Source organism: Falco punctatus (assembly GCF_963210335.1).
Source record: "Falco punctatus genome assembly, contig: scaffold_29, whole genome shotgun sequence".
NCBI lineage: Eukaryota > Metazoa > Chordata > Aves > Falconiformes > Falconidae > Falco > Falco punctatus.
The window spans coordinates 1,923,767-1,946,774 of NW_027660164.1; the positions used below are offsets into that span (position 1 = coordinate 1,923,767).

A 23,008-nucleotide genomic window follows, 5' to 3' on the forward strand; every position below is an offset into this window, starting at 1 on the left:
GTAAGGGTTGTGTAGCTACAGAGTCTGTGGGCTCCGTCGCGTTGCAGAGCATCTCCGGGGGCCAGCCGCAGGGAAAGGCCGTTGAACTGATGGAGGCCGCAGCTGACAAGCTGCGTGGCAGGTGGCAGGAGGAGGTTGGGTCGCTGCCCTGGCAGGGGGGGCAGGGCTGGTGCAGCCAGGGAGGGCTCCGTGCGGAGGCTGGGTGGGATGTGCCGCTCACTGGAGGTGGGATCTGTGAGGGGCTTAAAAACAGGGTTGGGGGGAGGTTTGTTCTGCTCCACGCTAGGTGGGTGGGATTTGTGGAGCTGGTTCACCCAGGCCTGGCTCTGTGGGCTTGGCTGGGTCTGCGGGTAAAGCATCAGGCAGCGTGCGAGAGGCCAGGCTCAGCCTCCTGGGCCAAGGAGGAGGGGGGCGAATTTCCTCCTTGCGGCTTTTCCAGCTGTTTGGGGGACAAAGGTAACCTCCAAGTGGGGGAGGGATTCCCAGGGCAGCTTTCTTTGAATCCACCATGAAAACCCGCTTGCCATCTGTGGCGAGAGCAAGCCACCAGGGATGGCTGGTACTGGTGTTGAAATGATGGGTTTGCATGCCTGTCGCAGGCAGTGACCCGCAGAGCTGTTGGGGTCCTGCTGCCCCGGTGCAATGCCTTCCCTCCTCCCCGGGCAGCTCGCGGTGTCGCCGGGGGGCTTGCAGGGTACATCTGCCCCTCCGTTGCCTCAGGGCCCTAACCCATGGGACTGGGCAATAAAGCCTGTCGTGCTTCACCGCCATCCCTGCCAATCCTGGGGCTGATCGATCACTAGGGCAGTAATACGAGGCGGCTCAGGGACGGTTTCTTTCCCTGCAATAAAGACGGGCTCTGCTTGAGCAGTGGCTTGGACCAGATGGTCTCCAGAGGTCTCGCCAGCCCCAGCCGCTCTGTTACTCTGTGTGTGTGTGGTGATCCCCCCTGCTGACTCCACGGGGCCGAGTTCCCCCATGGTGAGCATCTCTGCTTTTCAGGGCAGCTGCTGCTCTCATGGAGACGTGCCAGGAGGCAGGTCCTGGGAACCTGCTCCGTCAGCCGCTTCACCAAGGGCTCTTCAGCCAGAGTGTGGGCACGGTGCTGCTGAGGCTGCCTGATGGGAGCAGCGCGGGCGTGGGCGAGATGTGCCCGAGCTGCGCCCTGGCCCTCAGCAGCTGCCTGCTCTGCTGCTCTTTTGCTGCCCCAGTTGAAGTTTTGCCCTTGGCTGCCTTACGCTGCCTGGCAGCTCCTTGATGGGAAGCAGAGGGGACTGAATAATTGTGGAGATAAAGCCCAAGATGCAGTCGGGTGTCAGGGTGACGCACACGTGTCCATCTGAGAGCGGAGCAGGCTGGGCTGTGCCTTAGCCCAGCTGATGGGTGACACGGGCATCCTTCATTCCCCCGTGTCCCTGAACCCAAGCCTTGTGTCCTGTAAAGCGCCAAAGCCGCTGCTCTGATTCCTGCTTGGAGGTTGCTGCAGGGTGGTGAGCCGTGATTTCCCTGTCTCCCATTTGTTGGCCAATCTGCAAACGGTGGCTGTGAGGCTCAGAGGTCATGGTCTCCACTTGAAAGAGCGAGTTATTGGCTGAAATTTTCACAGGAGCGTTGCATCGGGAATGTTATGCGCACTGACCAGCAGCTTGACAAACTGAATGAGGTTAATTGAAGGGGCAGCAACAGGGCAAACGAAAGGCTGGTGTCTTGTTTGAAACAGAAAAGGAAAATGCTGTAATGCAGCTGGCCGTGCTGCCACCTCGATGGCACTCTTAACCGTCGAGTGAAAATTGCTCTTCCTGTTAAGGCAAGCTTGCTGCTCGCTTTGGGGGAGACAAGATCATTACCTGAGCAAGCCAGGATGATTTGTGGTGAACTTCACTTTGGGATAGTGACTTCAGGAATTACTTGCAGTTCCCCTCAGGCACCAGCTTCCCTGTACCCCTCTCCTCTCTGCTGGGTGAGTTGTGTCTGTTCTGTTCTCAGTTGCAGGGAGCAGCAGGGAGCATCTCTGCCACCAGAAGAAAATAAATAAAAACCCGCCAAATCTGTGTGTTGAGATGGGGCTTTTTGGGTGGGAAGAGGGGTGTAGGGACTGCATACCTGCGTCCTCGGTTGGCTTATCCCTGCTTGCCAGGGTGTCTGCAGATCTGCGACCCTTGGGACCAGCGTGTCGTCCTGTGCTCACCCAGTGAATCCTGTGTCTGTCGGGTGTGCTTTTCCCTGTCAGATTGCTTTCCCAGCTGCCAGGCAGCCCAGCCTGTTAGGGAATCCTCTGGATCCAGCGAGGGGGGGATTTGTGTCTGTCTTGGGTAAAAATGACTGAAGCAATGGGTCAACATGAAGGAGCTGTTGCAGCTTAGCTGGGGGTTGATGTAACCTGCTGACAAAAGTGGCTGTTTCTCCTCCTTGCTCCGCTGTCATTTTCTTTTCCTGCCTTCTGAAGTGTCCGATTTTTGCCGTATTGACAAGTGCCAAAGGCTTGTTATGGATTGATGGAAGTGTTTGCTCTCCCTGCAGAAAGGAAAAAGCATCGTTCTTAGATCATTTCCTACTTGTTCTTTGTCATGCTGTCTTCTCAGGGATCTTTTGTGTGACTGCTAAGGTTGTCATCTCTTGGCATCACAGAAGGCAGCTGCGTATCACGTCTCTGTGATCAGGAAAGAAAAGACAGGCCTAGGGTGTAATTTTTCTTTATCAGTGGCAGCTTTCTTCTGCCTGCGTAACCCCCGTGCTGGGTCTGTTATGTGCTACCGCAGGGTGGCAAATGGTTTCCCAGTGCCTTGTAACAAGGAGGAGACAGAAAACCTTCCTTGGGGTTTCCTCGTCTCATGACAGTCGTAATGCGGGGTCCTGTCTCCTTCAGCCTGAGCCCTGAGCTCCCTGATCCAGAGCCCTGTGCTCCAGGTGAAGCTCACTGCTGCCTGGTTTCCGGCAGTGCTTGTACAGCCAGCTGGGTTGTCTTCAGGAGGGTGCCTGGTGGCTCAGTGCAGATCCCCTTCTGCGTTCCCAGGGATGAGCTGCTGCCACATTCAACTTAGACCAAGATTTGGTTGGTTGGTTTTGTTTTTTTTTAAAAAAAAGCTGTACCTGGTTATCTTGTCACTGGTATTCGCTGTGGATAACTCCATGGATTTTTCAGGCAGCATATAAAGGCTGTTGGTCAGGTGCGGTGTAAGCAAGGGCAGAACACACAGTTCCCATACTCTCTGCTCCCCTGTAGTGCAGGATTTGTTTCATTTACTAATTTCATTGCTTATTCCCTCAAGCTTTTGATGACATTGCTTTTATTAATGCAATGGCCATATGGAAAGACCGCAAAACACGGAGATAAACTTCCAAACGGTGCCGGTGCTGCTTTAGTGACTCTGTTTCTGGGTCTGGCTGACGGGCGATTCTGTTGCTCTCTGAGCAAATGGTGCAGGTTGCGGGCAGTGAAGGCTTTGAAGAGCACATCAGCATTGTCTGCAGTTCTCCCCTGCTACTCTCGCTGAAGTCGGAGCAGACTTCAATCAGCAAGAGGGTGGTTTTCAAATCTACTGTAAATCACTCCCCCCGCCCCCAAAGCAGCTGAATAATTAGCCAGCCTGTCAGTGTTTGCTCATAGTGAGACAGAGGCAGACAGTGCTGCGCCCTTCTCATGATATCTGCAGTGCTGTTTAGAAATCAGGGTTAAATTAACTTTCCAGGGTACGGGCAGCACTAGCCCTGCATATGTGGCCTCTTCCAAGGTGAGCAGAAGTTTTGAAGATGGATAGGCTTAACTCTTTCCTGAGCTGTCCCACCAGAGCCTCATGGTGCTCCAAAAGCTCACCTTTAGAATGAAACCCTTGGTTTGGGTTTAAAGGCTGTGTTTTGCTTATCCAGCAGTACCAGTTTGTGCATTTCCACCCAGTTTGGTTTTGCCGGAGCCCTTTGTTGTAGCTGACAGGGCCTGGAAACACACAGCATCAGTCGTGAACATGGCTCGTGGCCAGGAGCGTCCAATCTCATGCTGGTGAGAGGTTGTACCAAAAGCCAAGGAAGGTAGAAGGCTGTGTCCCTCCCAGTGTCACTCAGGCTTAGGTCCAGGGCACGTGGGCCTTAAAAGGGCGAGCAAAGGTTTGGAGGAGACCTTGGAAAAGGTGCCTGAAACCTGGCCTTAGGGAAGAGTTTGGATTTTATGGCATCCGGTATCTTCTATGGGTTCATGGTCTTTCAAAATTGCTGTGTTTCAGTAATGGAAGAAATTGTTACTCTGCTCATCTAGGAAAAGGGAACTTGTCACGTTGTGCTGCACCTGCTGGCCAACAGGGTTCAAGAAGGGTAGAAGTCTTCAAAGCAGTTACGCTGCTACAGGCCAGAGTGACTCAGCTGAGCTCTCTTCCCGAGGGAAAAGCAGGAGGATTTTGGTTGTTCAATCCTGTGCTTGGCAGCAGCTGGCCAAGCCGTGTCCGTGTCCTGGCTGGAGAGCCCCAATGTGCAGAGTGGTGGCACTGGTCTCCCCAGCCCAGCGGGGAGGGCAGATGGGACCTGGAGGGCTGAGCAATGGCCAGGGGACACAAATGGAGACAAGCTTCGTTGGCTCACTCAGCAGCTGCTGTTAGCTGAAGCAAGTGTGACAAATTGGGCTCCGTTGTTGGTGGCAGTGAGTGCCACACTTTAATTCTTTTTTTTTTCTTCTTTTTTTTTTTTTTTTTTTTTCACTGGCTTTAGAGGCTCTGCCTCGATTTCACAAAGCATCTCCTTGCTGGTGCTCTGGGGCAGAGGCTCAACCAAAGCGGTCCCCCTGATTTTGCCGAGGAGATGCTGGTGCCGAGGTGCCAGGAGGAGGCTGGTGGCTGGTGGGAGCATCCGGCCAGCCTTGTGCTCTGATCCCCACCCTGTGGGCCTTAGGGTGCTTCTGGGCTCTTTCTGCCACTGGCCGTTTGTGCGGGTGAGGAGTCACTCTGCTATGAAGAGCACAGGCTCCCGCCCCTTAGGACAGCTAAAGCCCCTGGGACAAGGCTCCGTGCGCAGCTGATGTGGCGGGGGGTTATTTCCCCTTCGTGCGTGACCCCCACCGGGGTCGGTGGATCCGCCTGACGAGGTGTGAGCACTCTCTCGCCAGAGCTATGGCTTGGTAAAGTACAGCTGCATTTTTCATGTTGAGTTCTGCTGCTTCTTTCACTCGTGCAAGGCCGGAATGACCAGATGACTTCACTTAACGGGCTCAAAGTAACTTGCAGAGGGCAGCGTGGTGGCTCCTCAGCCATCCCTTGGGGCAGCCATCCAGCCGTCCATCTCTGATGCGCGCTGATGCCCGCTAGAAGCAAACGTTGGCAGCTCTTATTCCCAATGAAATCTGTCCCAGGAGAAGCTAACGATCTCAGCGCTGAGCTTCTCGAAGCGGTTGATGCCAGCCCTTGCCTGGCGCTCTGACTCTGGCGTCCAGTGGTACAAGCTCCTGCAGGGACAGAAATAGCCGCTGTCTTTGTCTGCCCAGCACGTGCAGCTATTGCATCGTGTTCTGGAGCATTCAAGCCTAAGCGAGGAGCAGGGATCTTGTCAGAAGTTAGATTTTGGCCTTCAGAGCAGGGGGATGGATGCTTTTAGCGTGTTCCCAAGGGATTTCTTGTCTCTGGGACACAGCCTGGACCGGTGTAGGCAGAAGCTGACCTAAAAACCTGAGCGGAGCTGGTCCGGCAGAGCCTTTTGGTCCTGGCAGGTCTCCTGTTCAGTGGTGCACTGTGCTGCCCCTGGGACCCACACCAGATGCTAACGGAAAGGATGAGGATGCGATGCAAATCGTGCTCCTCCGGAGTGGGCTGTTGGCCTGGCAGGGCACGGTGGGTCTGCGCTGGGTCACCCCGGGACACTGCGAGTCTGGCTCCATCGAGACAGCCTGTCATTATTCCTCAGTAATAGTTCCTTGGGTACAATTTCCTGCCCGGCTTGTTGCCAAGCTGTGATAAATGAGCTTTGTCAGATAGCAGACTTGCAGATTCACCTCTGGAGCAGCGGTATCGGGTCTCCTTTTCAAGCAAGCTACCCCGTGTCAGCGTGAATCAGAGGAGAAGTTGTACATTAACGTCAGCGAAAACCTAACGCCCACTGGCTCGGTGTGAATGAGCTGGCTGGGTAGCCCTTGGCTGGCGGCAGCGCAGCCGATGCCTCCGAGGCCAGCGACCAGCTGCAGGGACCACAGGGGAGGGTTGGTGGGAATCCTCCGTGGTCAGTGAGGCCCCAGTGTTTACCCCGTGGCAGCCACCTGCCTCCATCCCAGTCTCATCTTGCTTTTTTAAAAATTTTTTTCAAGACTCTTTTTTTGAAGCCCTAGAGGACAAATGAAATGGAGCTGAGTGTATAAATGTTGCTGGTGCCCGGAATCGTTTTGATGCCTTTGGCACGCTCTGTTATGGGATGCAGGCATGCAGCCCTGACCTGCTCTACATGGAGGGCACAGCCAGCCTAAGGAGTTAGCGTAGCTGGAGCACCTACGCTTGCTGCTGGGACCCTGAATGCTCAGCAAGTTATCGCTTCCCTGGCCTCCAGCTAGCCTTCACCTTGTCAGCAGAGGTCATTTTGGGGTGTTATTTTAAATGTTTCTGTGACTTCAAAGTGCTGCTTGGTTTTCTGCTGCTCTTCTCCCTTGGGCTGGCTGGTGTCCTGTTAGAGCTCAGAGCTGCCAGCCTGACGGACGGAAACTCGAGCTAACTTCACCTGGATCGAGCACTTGCTTTTATCATGTCAGGCCTCTGAGCACACCGTTGTTTTCTATTTAAAGGGAAAAAAAAAAGAAAAAGAAAAGGAAAGTAACCCTCTTCTCGACAGTACTGTAGAGTTTTGGATGAGTGGTGCCTGCCATCCCAAACACAGCGCTGAACTGTGATGCATGTAGCACTGATGCTGTGACGGACACTTGAAAGCCACGTGTCTGCATCCCAGTGCATTTCCTGCTGGCCCGGGAGCACTGCGTGCATTTCTCTTCTGCGAGCTTGCTCCTTGTGAATGTGGCTTTAGGTGGGCTGGAGGGGTCCAGCACCTCTGTTGCCCCATCCGTAGAGGGAGGCCCGTGAGGAACCAGAGGAAAAGCGTGCTTGGGAAGCCCAGGCCGTGCCCACAGGGCACATGTCTTGTGGTTTTCTTTCTGCTTCTTGTTTCACTGCCCTGCTATAAACACTTAGAGCTGACTTTGCCAAAGCAGAGGGCCCTGGGGCACCTCACTGCAGGTGATGATCCGTGGGAACAGAGGGCTGCAGCCCTTGAGGGGCTGTTGAGAAGCCTGACTCTTGGGAAAGAAGACTTTGGGGTTTTATCAACCACTTTTGCAAAGTTATTCTTTGGGGTCTCAGCAGTATCCCCCAGCCGTGTGGCTGCTGCGGGGGGACTGGAGCAGTCCTGGCTTCCTCTGGCCTGGAGCCTTTACGGCAGAGCCGGCCGCCGTTGTCGGGAAGCCAGGAGATATCAAGTGGCTTCCCTGGGTGTGCCCTCCAAGAGGGAGGCTGGAGGGACAATAGCATTCTCCTGAGGGTGAGCATCCCTTGGGTCAGACAGAGCTGGGTTAACAAAGTGAGTCTGTTATGGGAGGGTAAAATAGAGGTTGTATGAGCTCCTGCACGGGTGCTGTTTCCAGGCACTGTAGCTCCGAGTTGGGGAAAGGAAGCCTTCATGGTTTTTACCCTCATGTCTTTAATCCTTTTTCTGCATCCCGCAGGAGACCAGGGTCCATGGTTTCCATCCTGAGTTACTGTTTGGCTCATCTTACAGGCTGGCAAACGCTCGCGCTGGAGGATTGAACCCAGTAAAGGAGTGATCCCCCCCGAGAGCGAGGTGTCTGTGGCCATCATAGCAAACTTGGACGACACCGAGAGATTTGAGGATGAGGTGAAGGTGTCCATAGAGAACAGCCACACCTACGTCATCCCTGTCCAGGCTGTTGGCACGGGCACAACGATTGTCACCGACAAACCCATTGCTCCAGAGCTCAACTTGGGCCTCCACTTCAGGTAGGGATCTCTCGGCTCCCGCTTCCCACGTGGGCTCGGCAAGGAGTTTTGCTGTAGTCCTTCAGGCTAGTTGTTCTTCAGTGCTCGAGGTCCTGGCTCTGCTTCACCGAAGCCACAGGAACTCCTTTAGGAGTGTTCTATGGCCGTTTGAAAGTTGTTAGATACCCTCAGAAACGACCAAAATGGAAACCAGTTGCTAGATTGTCCCCGATTTGTTTTTAGTTGGAATATATTTATTTCTGTACTTTATCAAAGAATGAGCTGGAGGAAAACAGCAGGTCCCAGAAGCCTCCTGCTGGAAAATGCTACATTACAAGTATAAACATATTTCTGTTTGCAATAACGTTGCTTACCTTTCCACTCGCTATGGACTATTCTCTCGCAAGAGTGGAAAACCTTGGTGGTAGCTTGTTAGCAACTCCTCGACTGAATTAATGGTGCTGGTTTATTTCCCTTCTGCCTGGGAGTCCTGGAGGAGCTGCAGAGTTTCTTTGCCCTGTATCATCCATCAGTCTGCTCGTCTTCCCCGGTTCCCCTGCTGGGCCGCTCTTTATTAGAGGCGCTCGCTCTTCCCTCGTTTCCCCTGCCCGCGTTCCTTGCGGTCTGCCAGCACTGCGGCGGCGGCAGCCCGAGGCAGAAGCGAGCGAGGGTGCCTGCAGGAGCAGCTCTGAGCGGGAGAAGAGGAGAAGTTGGCTGAGGCTGGGTGGGATAAATTGCATGTGCTACCTGAAAGAGCTTAGCTCGGAAGGGGGCATTCACGGATCCTAGTGCGTGTGTCTGAAACTGGCTACATTCTTATAAATGGGAGAAAAAATAAGCCTTTTCAAAGCGCTGTTGCTGTCGGAGTCCTCTTGGGATGAGAATAATACTCTTCTCCAAGTGCCTGTTCCTTTTGCTGGCTGCAAAGAGGCTCCACAGTGCTCCGATACCTAAATTTTGGGCTAGAAAGAGGAGGTTGATGCTGCCTTAAGCATTTAGGCTAGATTAGTGGGGTGGGGTGGGGTGTTGGGGTGTGTTACATATGCACCCACAAGCCCCCCAGGTAAGCAGGGACGTTACAGGGAGATTGGCACTTGGCCAGCGTGCCCTGTGCTCTGTGCAGCCACAGATGGGCTGCACAGTGGAGGGGAGAGCGTGGGTGGGATTGGTGTCATTGTCCTCTGCCCCCCTTCGTGTCTTTGCCCGCAAGCTAGTTGGGAGCCGCTGTTGGCAGCGGGTGCAGAGCTGCCACCAGGTGAGCTGGGGGGACCCAGGTGACATACCAGATGAGGTGGGCTTTCCCAGAGCCACAAATCAGGCACCTACCCAGAGCTTCCCCCAGCCTTCATCTGCCGCTGTCCACAACAGAAAACCGGTTCATACTAAGCCTTGTACACATCATTTGTAAAGTGTGTTTCAAAGACTCGTTTGTTCTAATCTGTCACTTCTGTGTTGGTGTTTAGCTGCTTGTGGCAGACGTGCATTTTGCAAGCCACGTGTTCTGTACCTTTCAAAAACCCAATAATTGTTGTAGGAACAATTCTGTTCCTGGTGGCGCTCAGATTTATAGAGGGTAGAATAATTATTCCACGCTGGCCTGCAGTTAGTGTTTCTTTACATAATGGAACCAATTTCCATTGAATATTCATTTCGGTTTATATCTAGCTGTAGTGATCAATCTCTTGTTGTCACTCCATTCCCTCAGCTGGTAGACCGGGTCTTGTTGCTGTGTTTGTCTTGGGGGAAGCTTATGCTGATCCTGCGTTCTCACAGTGCATTTACCTTCCTAAGACACAAAACCAGCTGCCCTGTTCAGCTGATGCGTTGGGGGCAGGGAGAGCTGGATGCTCCCTAAGAGATGGGGGAGTGAGGGGGGGGTAAGATGGGCCCCGGCGGTGGGATAACTGGTGCCCAGATCTCCAGATGAGTCTCTGCACCCCGCCAGCTCCCCAGTAGCATCTTCAGAGGAAGCCACCTGAGGCAGCAGCTCCCCAGGAGCAGGTGAAAAGGCAGCAGAGCTGCTCGTCCACCCACCTGCAGCCAGGTCAGACCAGCTTCATGCCTGGTGCAGGGAGACCTGCAGGACGCACCTTGGGAAAACCCTCTGAGTGCTGAGCACCAAAGGGTGATGCTCTGCTCACAAGTACCTGAGGTGACGGATCTTTGCGAAGCTTTTCCTTGCTGTACACAAACTGACCAGCTGCTGGCTGCTGAACTTAGGGCCAGCCGAGGTCTGGCTTTGGCTGAAGCTTCGAGCTAGGTCAGCCTTTTCAGAGGTGGTTTTATTGCTGAGCGTGCGGTCAGATAACGCCATTGGGGTGCTGAAGCTGGGTGACCGCTGGGAAATAGCCCCCATAACGTTTTCCATCTCTTCTTCTCTTCTAGCTTTGATCGCTGCTGTTACCATTTCAAGGTGACAAACAGAGGACGACGCACCCACCAGCTGTGTTGGTCAACAGAAGGCTTCCCCATGTTCAGCCATCGTGACCGTCTCCGTGCCATCAGTAACACCAAGGGCACAGATTCCTCCCAGAGCCCCAAACCTGCCTGCCCTGTGTTTAAGCTTCAACCACTGAGGACAGAGCTGATGCCGGGCAAGACTGTGGAGATGGTGCTGGAAGGCTCCTCCAGCACTCCCCAGGTGAGTTGCCCCACGAGGGCTGCGCCCTCCCCACCAGGTCACCTCCGCTGGGGCTTCTTCCGACCCTTTGACATTTGCCTTGGGATAAGGAGCAAGCGCTTTCCAGAAACTGTTTTGATGCCACAAGTTACCATGGCAGCACCGGCTGCTTTCCTTGCTGGCCACCATCAGTGTTTCCATAGTCACCATAAACCCAGCTCGCTGGTACCAAAATGCTGGCTGAAGGGAATGTTGCTGCTTCAGAAGCAGAGGGCAGGTTACAGGGTGTCGTGTGCTGAGGCAGAAAGGAAGGGCGGAGAAAATAAGTTACACTTAGGCTAGGAGCAGAGGCTGTAAATAAATGAAAACATGTGAGGTCATAGATCTGGTGAAAAGAGTGAGTTAAAAAAACCCAAGCACTAAACCTGTGAAGAGAGGGAGAGTCTGAGAGCAGCATCATTTTTCCTCTGCAGACAAACATGGGCAGAGGCTTGTCTAGCGCTGAGTCGTGGAGGAGAAAAACAGTGCGTGCCAGCCCTGATGGTCAGAGTGACGTTCATCCACGTGGGAAAGTGTTCCCAGGGACCGTTATAATTGACAGCTTGACTTGTTGTCGGTATTTCCATACCAGCTCACCCCAGACTCTCAGCCAGCCTTGGTGTCCCAAGGGCAGCCGGGTCTGGCAGCACCCTTGGGTGGCAGCTCAGCAGGGTCACGGGGTGTTCTCCCCCCCGGGCCCTTCTTTCCAGGCCAGGGGAAATCCCACTCTGCAGAGGAGCTGCCAGCTAACCCTGGTGTACATTCCTTGGCTCTGGGACCGCTGGGCCCAGGTGTTTAAGCAAATGTGGAATGAATCTTCATGAAGCTCCTGCTGTTCCTAATGATCTGAAAGGTGCTTGCAAGGGTTGCCTCAGTGGCAGCTTGCAGAAGGCTTGATCGCTCACCTAGCTGAGTGCCCTCATAAACAGGATGCAGCATAACAAGAGGAGGGGGCTATTGAGGAGGGCAGTGGCTGTAAGTTGCGGCAGGAATAGGGTCCGTGGTTGGGTGGCTAGCAACTGCAGCGTGTTTTGTGGATGCCCTGCCAGCACCTGCTTGGGTGACGCGTGACTCTTGCATGCAGGTGGTGAAGGAGCGGCTGCTGTGTCACGCCGTGGTGGGGAGCAAGGCGGGGAAGGCACAGATAATGCAGATGGACGTCACGTGTGAGTTCGTTGATCCCGTTCTGCAAGTGTCTACCAGAGAAATCGCATTCCGGGTGGAGAAGGTAAGTCTCAGGATTGCATCCTGGCATTGAAGAGCGTGGCTGATGGCCGAAAGCCTGCAGGGTGTGCGTGCCTGTTAAACACGGGGGGGATGGGGACGGTTAAACCGCTTCCCCAAGTCCACGGGGCTTCGGCTATCGATTCAAGCCAGAGCAAGCTTTGGCCGTTACCACGAGATGGTTCTACCACCGAGATGGTGATTTTGCTGCCCTGGGGTCGGGGACAGTCACAGCTCTGCCCTTCTCGAGGTGGAGGCAGGATGGAGCTGCTGCGCCAAGGGCACAGGTGAGGCAGTGGGACCCGCGAGCGCAGCGTGGCCGTTGCACAGCCGCCTTGTGCGCTGGGGCTGCCGGGGGGAGAGCCGATCGCTGCAGCTGAGCGATGCTAAACCCCTCCTCGCCCTTCCTGAGGTGCTTTGTGAAGTAAGTGAGGATGTTCTTAGCGATGAGATGGTTTTCTGACTTCAGCGAAGTAACGCTGAGATTGCAGCTGCTGCGCTGAGGGGGGATCGTAGCCACTTGCAGAGAGACACGCATTTGTGTAGTCAAGATGAAGGGAGGTTTTTGAGGCTCCTCCAAGGCATGGGGATGTCTGAACACCGATCCTGCAGGGAAGCTGAGAAGAATGGAGCTTCCTGCCAATTCCTCAGGCTGGTGAAGGAAAACTGTCATCTTTTGTCTCTCTGCCTTCCCTGCTCTTGGCATGGATGCTAGCTCTTTGCGTTTCCCTCAGCCTCACCTCCTTCAAAGGACCTGCAGTCATCCCTCAGCTGCAGTGATGACAACACCGATGCAAAACAGGAGCCCTTTAGTCTCTGGGTCCTGACTCCTCCATCATCTTTCCCTCTCCCACGTGGTGTCTGAAACAGAGAAGATGGTTCATTATTTAGTTTCTGTATTTTCAGGCCTCTCCTCTGGTTGCCAGGCTTCCAGAGAAGCACAAAATCCTGTGAGCGGGTGGTTCGCACTTAATGAGAAGCTTTTCAGCTGTTCCTGATGTCTGCCTGTGTTCTGCTTGATGCCCTGTGCTCTAGTTTATCGAGTGCTATGACGCTGCAGCTGTTGGATATCGATACATCCAGAACTAGTTTCCCAACCGCTGCCTAGTTGATGTGAACCCTGCAGGAAGGCCAGAGCGATGCATAACCAGAAAGAAATAGCTTAGGCTGAGCTTAACTGTGAGGCTACAGACACTTTGTCACTGGAGCAGGGACAGCAGGACACACGTTGCAACCAGACCGTTGAGGTTTCTAGCTGGCTGTTTGTGCGTGTAAACGTTCCAAGCTAACCTTAGGCTACTGCAGGCTCTCTGCTCCAGGCCAAATCCTGCTTGCTTTTCTCTTCTGACTAGCATCCCTGCTTTTGTGAGGCTCCTGGAGCCACTAAGGCTGTAGGAAATGACTGGGGGTGAAAATGGTCTTGTGCCATTCTGCCCAAGAGAGGGTAAACTGGAGACAAGTGCTCTGGGTTCACTTTCTGCTTTTGACCTTGGTCAAGCAGCTGCCTCCTCTCAAGGTGCTGTTCCCTCGTCTGTATGTGAGACTGTTTCCCTGCCCCCTGGGGGATGCTGTGGTTTCTAAACGTGAAAAGCACCTGACGTTCTGAAAGAAAAACCTTGTAGAAGGTTAGAAACTAATACAGACAGTGACTAAGAGATGTGTGCAATTTTGGGGTTGAAAACTCTGAAATGCATCGGAAGGGAAGGGAGGTGCATGGCCACTTCAGGTTGTTTTCTTCTTGTCTCCTCTTTCTGTAGCTACCCAGTGACGTCCTCAGCCTACAGCGTAAGCCTCTTTCTTTAAAAAACATGTCCTCCCTGCCGCTGAGCGTCGTCCTGGCCTTAGATCAACCCTTCAGAGTCTGTGATGCGGCCCAGCAGCCCCTCCCTGCAGATGTCCAGGTGAGCAGGACCTTCCCGCGGTGGGCTTTGAGGAGGAGGGATGTGGCGGTGCGTTCCTGTTGGGAAGTCCTCTGGCAGTGTCTTCTGCAGAGTCAGCAGTAGCCTGGCCCCAACTCAATCAGATCTGAAGCGAGCTGCTGGAAGAAACAAAAATACCCGAGTTGGGAAGATACTTCGTGGCTCAAAGCCATGAGGAGAAGGGAGCAGGCACCTAGGGCTGGGCAAGCCATGGAGTAAAGGTGTCTCCTGGGACTTGCAGCAGCCGTCCTCAGCCAACCTCAAGAGCAGCTTGCTCTCTGTGAGGGCAGCTCTGCCTTCGGGAAGGCTGAGGATGCTCCTCCCGCTGTCGCCTGGCACCTGCCCTGTCGGTGCTGGAAGGTGCTGGACGTGGGCTCTGCTGGACACGTGCTGGTGGAGGTGCGGGCACCGTTCCTGTGCCGTGCCGGTGACTGGCCCCTGCGAGGCTGAGGCTGCCGTGCCGGTGCACTTGTGCTGTGAGGATAAAGGAGTTTCTCTGGAGTCAGGGCAGCAGCCCTGGCTTGCCGGAGTGCTGGTTCGGCTGTGTGTTTAGCACAGAGCCTCTGTGGGTCCAGAATTCAGTAGGACAATATTTATTTCCCCCTGGTATCGATGCAAAGCACAGAAACGTGAGCCTGCAATAGCCTGCCGAGAGCGTGGTGCTTGCAGTCAGGCACTCGCTGTAAAGAACGTGCAGGGTGGGCTGAGAAGCCCACGCTGAGGTCATGCTTTAAGACATTGACATGTTCCATGCTATCCAGCCTTGGACTTCATTACGCTGGTGTTTGATCTTTTTAATCTCCTTGCAGCCAATGAAGCTGGAGGTAGGGGAGGAACGTCATTTCTCCATCGGATTTAACCCTGCTCACGAGGAGCATCTGAATAGCTGGGTGGCAGAGAAGGCTCTGAAGATACAGCTGCTCGAGCATCCTCGCGAGGAGCAGGTCACTGTTCGGGGAGAAGTCTTCTTCCCCAATCTCCAGTTCCAGACTATGGCCGTGGACTTTGGGTGCATCTTGAATGACACTGAGGTGGAGCGTTACATTGAGATGACCAACTGCAGCCCGCTTCTCGTCCGGTACCACTGGTCGTTCCTGACGGGCGGCCACGCGAGCCAGCTGAGGTATGTGCACCGTTGCCCTCTCCTTGAAGCTCTTCTTCCTAGTGTCCTGTCTGTACCTGGCGAAGACCCAGGCTGTTTGCCTGGGATCTGGCAAGCAGCTGTCAGCTCTCCCTGGTGGGAATAACACCTGCCAGCCATGGTCAGGCTAGATGCTCAGGGAAAAGGTGATCTCCGCCGGCTGGACGCTGGGGGGGAGACCCTGTTCTCCAGCCGAGCTGGGGCTGTATGACACTACTAACGCTTTTTGCTTAGCCCATACCCTGGAGTCCTGCTGTGCCTCTGGAGCTACAAAGCCACGCTTAGGCAGGTGGACGGTAACATCACCGGTTTTCCATCCCTGCCGACCCTGTACGTTGTCATTTCATCCTAACAGCCTACATAGGCGCTGCCACCAGAAGGACCTGCTGCTGCCCCGGTCCCTTGCTGCTGCTTTGCTGTAGCCCCCGTACTGGTTCCCCGGGAAGGAAAACTGCTGTGGAGAGCTGTGCTCGCAGACCCTGGTGGCCTGAGGCAAACACCACCCTGGAGAAGGGAGTTTTTGTCTGTTAGCTGTTTTGTGAATGCGATGTGCAGTTGATTCAGCATTTTTCACCAAAACGGCAGGTTCTGCTGGGGCTGTAGGTCCAGCTGCAGGTGTCGGTGGGAGCGCTTGTCTGAGCATCCTTGGGAGGCAGGGCATCCAGCCCTGGTCAGTGGTTTCCAAGCCCAAGAGCACTCTTGCAGTGGTGCTGCAGCACATCTATAAACACATTTCTAGCAGTTCCTCCCGCTGTGGCCTCTCTGCGTAGTACAGAAGCCTAGTCTGGGCGGTTTTAATGACAGTAGCAACTGTTTTTTCCATAATGCCCTGGGAAACCAAGCAAAGTTAACCACTGCGCATTGAAGTGCTGCTATTGCAAATAACAGAGATCATAAATAAACAGTTTTGTTTAGGGAGTTGGAATTTGGCTTAGAGGAGACTGGGCACTGGCATTAGCCATGGCGGTGAGGAGGGCTTGGGGGAGAAGCTGTGGACACTGGGGTAGCCCGTTCACAGCGGGGTCTTACCAGGTAACGGCCAGTCTGGTGTGGCCCTTCATGCGCGGCGCCTTCAAGAACAGACCCTAAAATGCAGGGGAAAGTCTGCAAAAGCAGGTGCAAGGAGGTGGACAGGGAAAGAGTAACAGGGCTGTAAGCTTTGCTCGGAAGCCCCTGTCATCTCCTGGTAAATTAGATTAGGGTTTAATTACAAGCTAAGGGAAAAATCTAACGTTGATGATAGAACAATGCATATATTTTATGATAACAGAGAAACACACACATTGGAGCAAAGCCTGTGTGGAATTAATTTCCTCTGGGGCCATTATTGGCCAGTTGCCTGTTTGTATCTACTCTTTTTTTTTTTTTTTTTTTTTTTTTTAGGGTTTTGGAAATGTGACTGCTGAATCAGTTTTCAGCTTTTAATTCCCCCATCTCCACTTAAGTTGGCTTTGCTGGACCTGAGCCTGCAGGTTCTTCCGGCAGACGCTGAGTCACCCAGCTCTGAGTTGGTAGCAGCTGAGGGTCCTGAGCATCTGGCAGGATAGCAGCCCCTGCTCCAGAGGGTTTGGCATAGCCCCTTTGCTGGCTCGTTAGTGCTGTGGACGTTAGGACAGCTCCCTTTTCTGCTCTGCATGTTAATTAAGCAGTAATGTGCTCGCTCTGGGTCCCTCGGCAGACACCATGTGATTCTCCATGTCAGGGCTGGAAATGAAGATGGTCTCCAGGCTATTAACACCTCAGATTGCTCATTAAGAGCCCAGCAGAAGGGCAGCATGTCAGATATTATTTCTGGTCTACATTAAGCACTGTTGCTATTCTAAATTATCAGATCAAACTAACTCGGTCTGACACCGAGGGAATCAAACATCAGGTCTCGTGAAGGCGAGATCGATAGAATTGAAGCGTCCACACTTCTAACCTTGCTGGAGCTGATTGCCAGAGACTCCCAGCATCAATCAGACACACACATTTATTTTGGCCAGGAGAGAAAAATGTTGTTTCTCTGCCTGGACAAGACTATTTGTGCTTAAAGTGGGTTGGTTTTTTTTGTTTCTTCTAATTGTTCAACCCATTTTTTCCTCCTTACTCTTTAGTCACTGCTGCTACTTTGAGCAATCATATCAGCAGCACAGTCCAGCCATTGCTGTGCGGTTAGTCATTTCCAGGGCGCGCACAGTGACAGTTGGAGGTGTCGGATCTCACTGCAATGATGTTGCTTCTCTGTCTCCGCGCTGCCTGGTCTGAATGTCAACGGGTGGTTCAGTAAATGCACAAATCTTAGCTCAGCAGAGGAATTTATCCTAGCAAAGAAATAGGCATCAGGGCATTGGGACAAAATGCAGTTTCGAGTTTGCTCTTGGCGAGGGCAGACCATCACCACCACCTTCCCCAGCTGCTGGCCAGGTGGCCCAGCTCAAGCCGCGTGTTCCCACAGGGTGCACTGGGCAGGTTTTGAGTTTACTTCTGTATCACATTGGGTTTTTTTCAGTTTCAAACACCCTTGAGCTGTCTTGCTTGTTCCAAAGTCCCTTTTCAATCTGCGTCTGTTGGCCTGCAGGACAAATCAAAGTGCATCGTCGGGGTCCATAAGCCTGTTGAGATGCCTCAGGGGCGCATGGTCTCTGGTGCTTTGCCCTGTGACAGAGCTGGGGCTTTGTTGGGGGGCTTGTTTTCCCCCGGTACTTTGGCTGTGCCTAAGGGATGCACCAGCGTGTGGTTCCTGGGGGCCTGGGCAAGGATGCTGGGCGTGTGGGTGCCACGCACCAGGGCAGCAGCCTCAGCGCTGTTAAAACTCCTGCATTTAATGCAAAGGGGTGGTGGCTGCTGGCACGTGTCCTTGGTGCTGGCAGGACCTGCAGGGACCTCGGGCCTTCCGATCACCATTCTGGGGTGTCTGTCCTGCTGGTGGTGGCTCTCGCACAGCCTGAGCTGGCAAGGTCACGTCATCCTGCCTGAATCTTCACGTGCGGTTTGCAGAAGCGGTGTGATTTCTGGCTCCTCTATTTTGGGAGGTGGGTGTGGGAAGTGGTGTGAAGCTGTGTCCTTAGGAGGCTCAGAAACCAAGAGACAGGCTGAGATGATTTTTTTTCCTAATGTCTCAGCGGTTTGGATGGTGGGTGGCACAAGGCTGTCCTGGCCCTAGCAGGAAGGACTCTTCTCTCCCTGCTGTCAGTGTGCCTGTGCTGCCATTGAATCCCCCCTGTTAATACCTGGATCCATTTTGTCTCATCTGACGGGTGGTCAGGTTGGGTGAGATGGACGCAGGGGGGTTAACACCTTGCTGTCAGCTCCTCCAGCCCCAGGCTGACCTGCTTATGTCAGGAGGCTCCTCATCTCCGCTCCAGCGTGCTGGTGGAGGCACTTCCGCAGCCCTTTGGCCCCTCTGCTTTGGGGCTGGTGCCTTCTGCAGGTGGAGGAGCCGCTCTCTGCTCCTTGCCTTCATCCCTGCGTTCACAGCCTTGCTCTGAAAGTGCTGGAGGCTGCCCAGAAGGTCCCGATTCTGAGAAAGGGTTACCTCAAGCCTGGGCTGATGCCGAACATCTCATTGTCTTGCCCTTCTTTCCCAGGACCAACCCCCTTTCCTTCAGTGCCAGGAAGATGTCGTGTCCTTGGGGTCAGCTTTCTGTTGACATCTCGGGTTCCTCACTCCCTTCCTTTTCATGTGATGCTCATTGTTGTTCTTTTTGACTTTCCCCCACTGGAAAGAGTCCCTGGCTGTGCTGCTTCACGCTTCTCTGCAGCAGGACTTGCTAATCACATCATCTCCCAGCACTGGGTCCCGGAGGGCTTCTACTTTAGAGGGAAAAATACTGTTGTTGTCTAGGCACCACGGTCTGGTGAAGTTGCCTCAAACCATTCTGTAGAACTAGAGGTACCTTAATAAATGATTATGGATTTTCCATCTTGGGGGTTTCCCTCTCCTTGGGAGCTGTTACTAAGCCGCATTATTTATCACGAGCCACTCTAAGAGCTGCGGTTTCATTTCCTCACCATGTGCATCGTAGCAAGCGGTTCTGGGACAGCTGCCGCGATGACGGCCGGACCCAGGTGCCCAACGGGTGCGTGGGCTGGTGCGTGGCTGGAGGGTGTTGAGGTGCTCCTCTTGGTGGCCCGACACTGTGGGCATCTCCCCTGCCGCCAGGGAAAGGTAGCGTGCAGCTGCAGGCTGCCCAAAAGCACCACTGTCCCAGCTGAGCTGGATTTATCTCATCCTTACGGAGCTGCCCAAGTCAGCGGCCGCTGGAGGTGTCGGGCAGTTTGGTCGCCCGTCAGGGCCCCCCAACATGCACCCGGGTGCCTGGGCTGAGAGGAGCAGAGGTTGCGTGGGTGGGACCGTAGGTGGGCGATGCGCTGCAGGGCTGAGCGAGCGCCTTCATCCCCTCCAGCCCTGGTTTGTTCTTCCCCACGGATGGTGCCGAGCTGTTGCTCGGGGTCCCCGTGGCGTCCCAGCAGCAGGCGGAGGGAGGGCTGTCAGGGGCTCACCTGGGCGAAGCCGTGTTCTTGCATGTCGCTGTAGGGAGGGCAAGTCAGGCGGGATCTCTTCCAGGTTGTGAAGAGCAGAGCCTGTAATCCAGAAACGAAAACCAGCCTTAGATACTAAAGACAAATCTTTGTTTGGAGCCCGTGGTTCAAGGCACTGAATTCCCAGCTGTAAAAAATGTGCCGTGTTTGACTGCGGGGGGAACGTTTACGAATAGGAACAGCGGCAGGTAGGCATGGCCCGAGCGCGTCCCTCCACGTGGCGTTGGAAATCCAAGCAGAGCTACTGTGAGCACCTGCTGCAATTTCATACAGGGACCATAGTTGGAGTCATTTGGGAATTCTGAAAACGTTAACCCATACGCTTTTTACTGGCTGCTGTTGCTCAAAGGATAAACTCGGCTCTGTTTGCAAAACGAGCGGTTGAACTGCTTTGCTGAAACGTTTGTCAAATTTGTCCTCCAACAGTTTGTGTTTAGAAAATGCTGGGGAGGTAATGATGGCATCAGGACGTGCCACACCGGTTAGAAGCTCGTTTCAGCAGAGCTGCAGCCTTTTTGGCGCAAGGTGCGGTTCGAGCTGCTGTTTTGCAGCCAGGGAGTACCTGCGGCACGGCAGGGAGCTGAATCTCGGTGTCGCGATGGGAATAGATTGATTAAAAATGACCAGCGTTTCCTTCCCCAAAGCACTAATCGCGGCTGCTTTGGTGCTCATCGGGGATCAATGGGCTGTTTAATTGTGAGTCTCTGCCTGGAGCCGCTTGACGTGTCTTCCCGTGTTCCTTGCGTGTGCGAAGGTGTCCCGTGCTGGGCTCGTGCCGGCTCTGTCGGGGTTCAGGCACAGCAGGCGGCGGGCTCCGTCCCTGCTCCTGCCATCGCCACTGCTGGTCCTGACCCGCAGCTGTGCGTAACCGCCCAGGGGAAAATTCAGGGTGAATACCTAGAAGAGCTGAAAACCTCCTTGCGGCACTGGGTCTGTGCTGGCTCATCACCATCCAGATCTGCCCCTTTGTGTCTCAGTCCCACCTTTTTGTGCAGTTTGTCCTTTTGTCTCCCTGCAAGGTGTTCACCTCTGATATCTGCAGTTCCTCATTGCAAGCAGTTGCCACTGCTGGACCGGCGTTGTCCCTGGGCAGCCCCCAGCATTGACCTGCTGCATCCTGATTCTGGAGCTGCCAGGTCGGATCCATTCCTGGGCTGGCGGCACCAGTGCCCACCCAGGGACCACGTCCTGCCAAGGAACTGCTTCTCCAGGTCTTCCTCCCTCCTGCTGCAGCTTCATGATTGAAGTTACGGTTTCTTCCAGGTTCAGCCCTCCAGCACCTAAACCTTTCATCAAACCCCAGCCACCAAAGGAGGAGGGAGCCTGCTCGGAGCACTTGGCATCTGCAGAGAGCAGTGCCAGTGATGGATGCGTAGAGGAGCCAGCTGAAGCCCTGGGAGCAGTGGGGGATCCTGCCCAAGAGCCAGCAGATGCAGAGGACTCCCTGGAAGCAAAGGTAGATTTTCTTGTACACTCACTGTTTTGCGTTGCCTCCCCCAGCTTGCCACCAAAAAGCCGTGCTGGTGCCAGCGTCCCTTTTTTGCTGCCCTGCTGCCATGTGCCTTGAGAGTGGGCTGGGCAGCAGGGCCAGCAGCTGGACACGGGGCTTATGGGGAGGGACAAGTAGGGTAGTGTTGTTTGGAGAAGCCCATTCAGGTCCTCCTGACCTATGGTGAGGTTGGGGTTTTTTGGTTGGGTTTTTTTTGCACTGTGAAAGGAGGGGGTTTACCTGCACCGTGATGTGGAGGCTTCCAGTTCCCTTCCTCTGTCAAGCCCTGCCCAGCACTGGTCTCCATGTGCCACCTTCTCAGCCCCAGCTAGAGCCACCCGTTGTCACGTCTCTGCCTTCGCCCGAGCCCTGGTATTGCAGCGATGGCCACAGAGCTGCCTTTTTATAAATGGAGACTTGACAAAGTCGCTGTCTTTTCCTCTTAGTATGGAAAACAGCCTTTGGTCTGCTGACCTTCCTGGTGAGCCTCGGTGCTTTGGAGCTTGGCCTCGGTGCTAGTGGGAGCTGATGGCACCTTTTGCGTCACGTGGGACAGAGGCTGCTCCTGGGGCAATAAAAAAGGATATAGGAGAGCACAGGAGGTTCTGAAAGTGCCGGAGTTGGTGTTAAGTTCAAGGAGGGGGGTCGCACCTGCTGACATCTAAATATCAGTGGTTTTAATGTTGTAGCTCTGCACGTGTTTTCTGAATCAGGAAAAAGGATACCTGGTAGGCATAAAGAATAGCACGGCTGAATGTTTTCAGATAGAAGCATGAAATCATTTTTGTGCCCTGCTTTGTTGCCATGTATGCACAGATAAAGCAGGGAAATTCAAGGGGATATGGCTAGGTAGGATCCAAAATTGCTTCAAAGGATACATCTGGGTTGCAGCGTTGTCTTCTGCTTGTGTCACTGTATCAAGGCAATGCCCGTGTAGCCTTCCTGGGGAGGTGGGAGACCATAAGCCTGGGAAAGATGTGGGTTAGTGTCTTTGGGAATATGCCCTTGGCAAAGCTTTGCAGGCTGGAAGGTGTGGAGACAACAGAAAGAGCACTGAGATGTGAGAAGGCTCAGCCCTCCCCAGTGCTTTATCTCCTTGGAGAGATGTAGCCTCTGGTTAGGTCTGAGGATGTGCTGTACATACCCTGCCCATGTCAGAGCCCCAGCGCAAAGCCCTCCTTCATGTTACCGAAGCAGCAGGTATTCTTAAACTTCAAGAGCAATCACAAAGCCCTTGCTTATAAATAGGGGTCAGAAGCCCAGGGACGAGGTTCCGTTTAAAGGATGGCACCTCTGAGGTTAAACACCAGCCCTCAGCTGCTGCAAGACAGAAAAACATCTCAGCTGCCTTTTTCAGGATGGTGTTATTCGAGAGAAATGGCGATCCTCAGCCCTCCAGCACTGATGAGTGCACAAGGGGAAAGCTAAGCACCACCTGAAATGGGACAGCTGTGCCAAGGACTTCTGAAGTCCTTATTTCCCATTTTTGACACTTCTCGCTTGCAGCTGCATTCCTATTATTGTCATGGAGAACCTGAGCTGTCCAGGGGTGGGGTGTTTGGTGCGTTTCTTGGGCAGGAGTGAGCAAAGCTGGGGTGGCATGAGGGTGCAACGTGCCCTCGAGGTCCCTGCCAGGACAGGGTGCTGGGAGCACCCCGCTTCCTCGTGCAAGCCGGTGGGTCCGAGCCCGCCTGCCGGTGTGACACGGGCTCCACCTGCACCTCATGTCTCATCTGCACGGGTCTTGGACCCACACTCGGCTAATGGCACAGGCGTCCCTGTACTTGGTGTGTGCCTGTGTCCCATCTTAGCTGCTCTTGGCTCGATGAGGCGGTGGAGCCTGCAGCACAGTGATCCCCCTCAGCCCAGCCAGCTGCCTCCTGTAGCCCATGGTGCTTGTTTTCCAGCTGCTGCCGTCCGCTGCTGTGGAGCTGGAAAGTCGGAGGCCAGTGAGGAGCCAGGAAAGGATGCGGTTTGTGGAGGTGGAGCCCCTCCCCTCGGGACCGGAGGAGGTAAGTGGGCATCTGTCTCACTTCCCCGCTCCCAGCGTGGCAAGCAGTTACGTAGCCCCCGCTGCCACTGGTGGCCCTCGGTGCTGCTCACGGA

General features: G+C 54.2%; 2 protein-coding genes across 2 annotated transcripts in view; one reads left to right on the plus strand and one right to left on the minus strand.

The window, feature by feature from the left end:
- Positions 1 to 23,008, minus strand: part of LOC308057729 (heat shock factor protein 5-like) — a 310,493-nt gene that overhangs the window by 228,733 nt on the left and 58,752 nt on the right. The window lies entirely within an intron of this gene.
- The window catches only part of LOC308057718 (hydrocephalus-inducing protein homolog), a gene marked incomplete at its 5' end in the record, with an annotated part of 71,427 nt that overhangs the window by 44,907 nt on the left and 3,512 nt on the right, over positions 1 to 23,008 (plus strand). Inside the window, 7 exons of the mRNA XM_080411771.1 lie at positions 7,729 to 7,967; positions 10,332 to 10,587; positions 11,690 to 11,833; positions 13,587 to 13,730; positions 14,558 to 14,871; positions 20,677 to 20,977; positions 22,810 to 22,914. Coding sequence (XP_080267897.1) covers positions 7,729 to 7,967; positions 10,332 to 10,587; positions 11,690 to 11,833; positions 13,587 to 13,730; positions 14,558 to 14,871; positions 20,677 to 20,977; positions 22,810 to 22,914 — 1,503 coding nt within the window. The remainder of the gene's footprint in view (positions 1 to 7,728; positions 7,968 to 10,331; positions 10,588 to 11,689; positions 11,834 to 13,586; positions 13,731 to 14,557; positions 14,872 to 20,676; positions 20,978 to 22,809; positions 22,915 to 23,008) is intronic.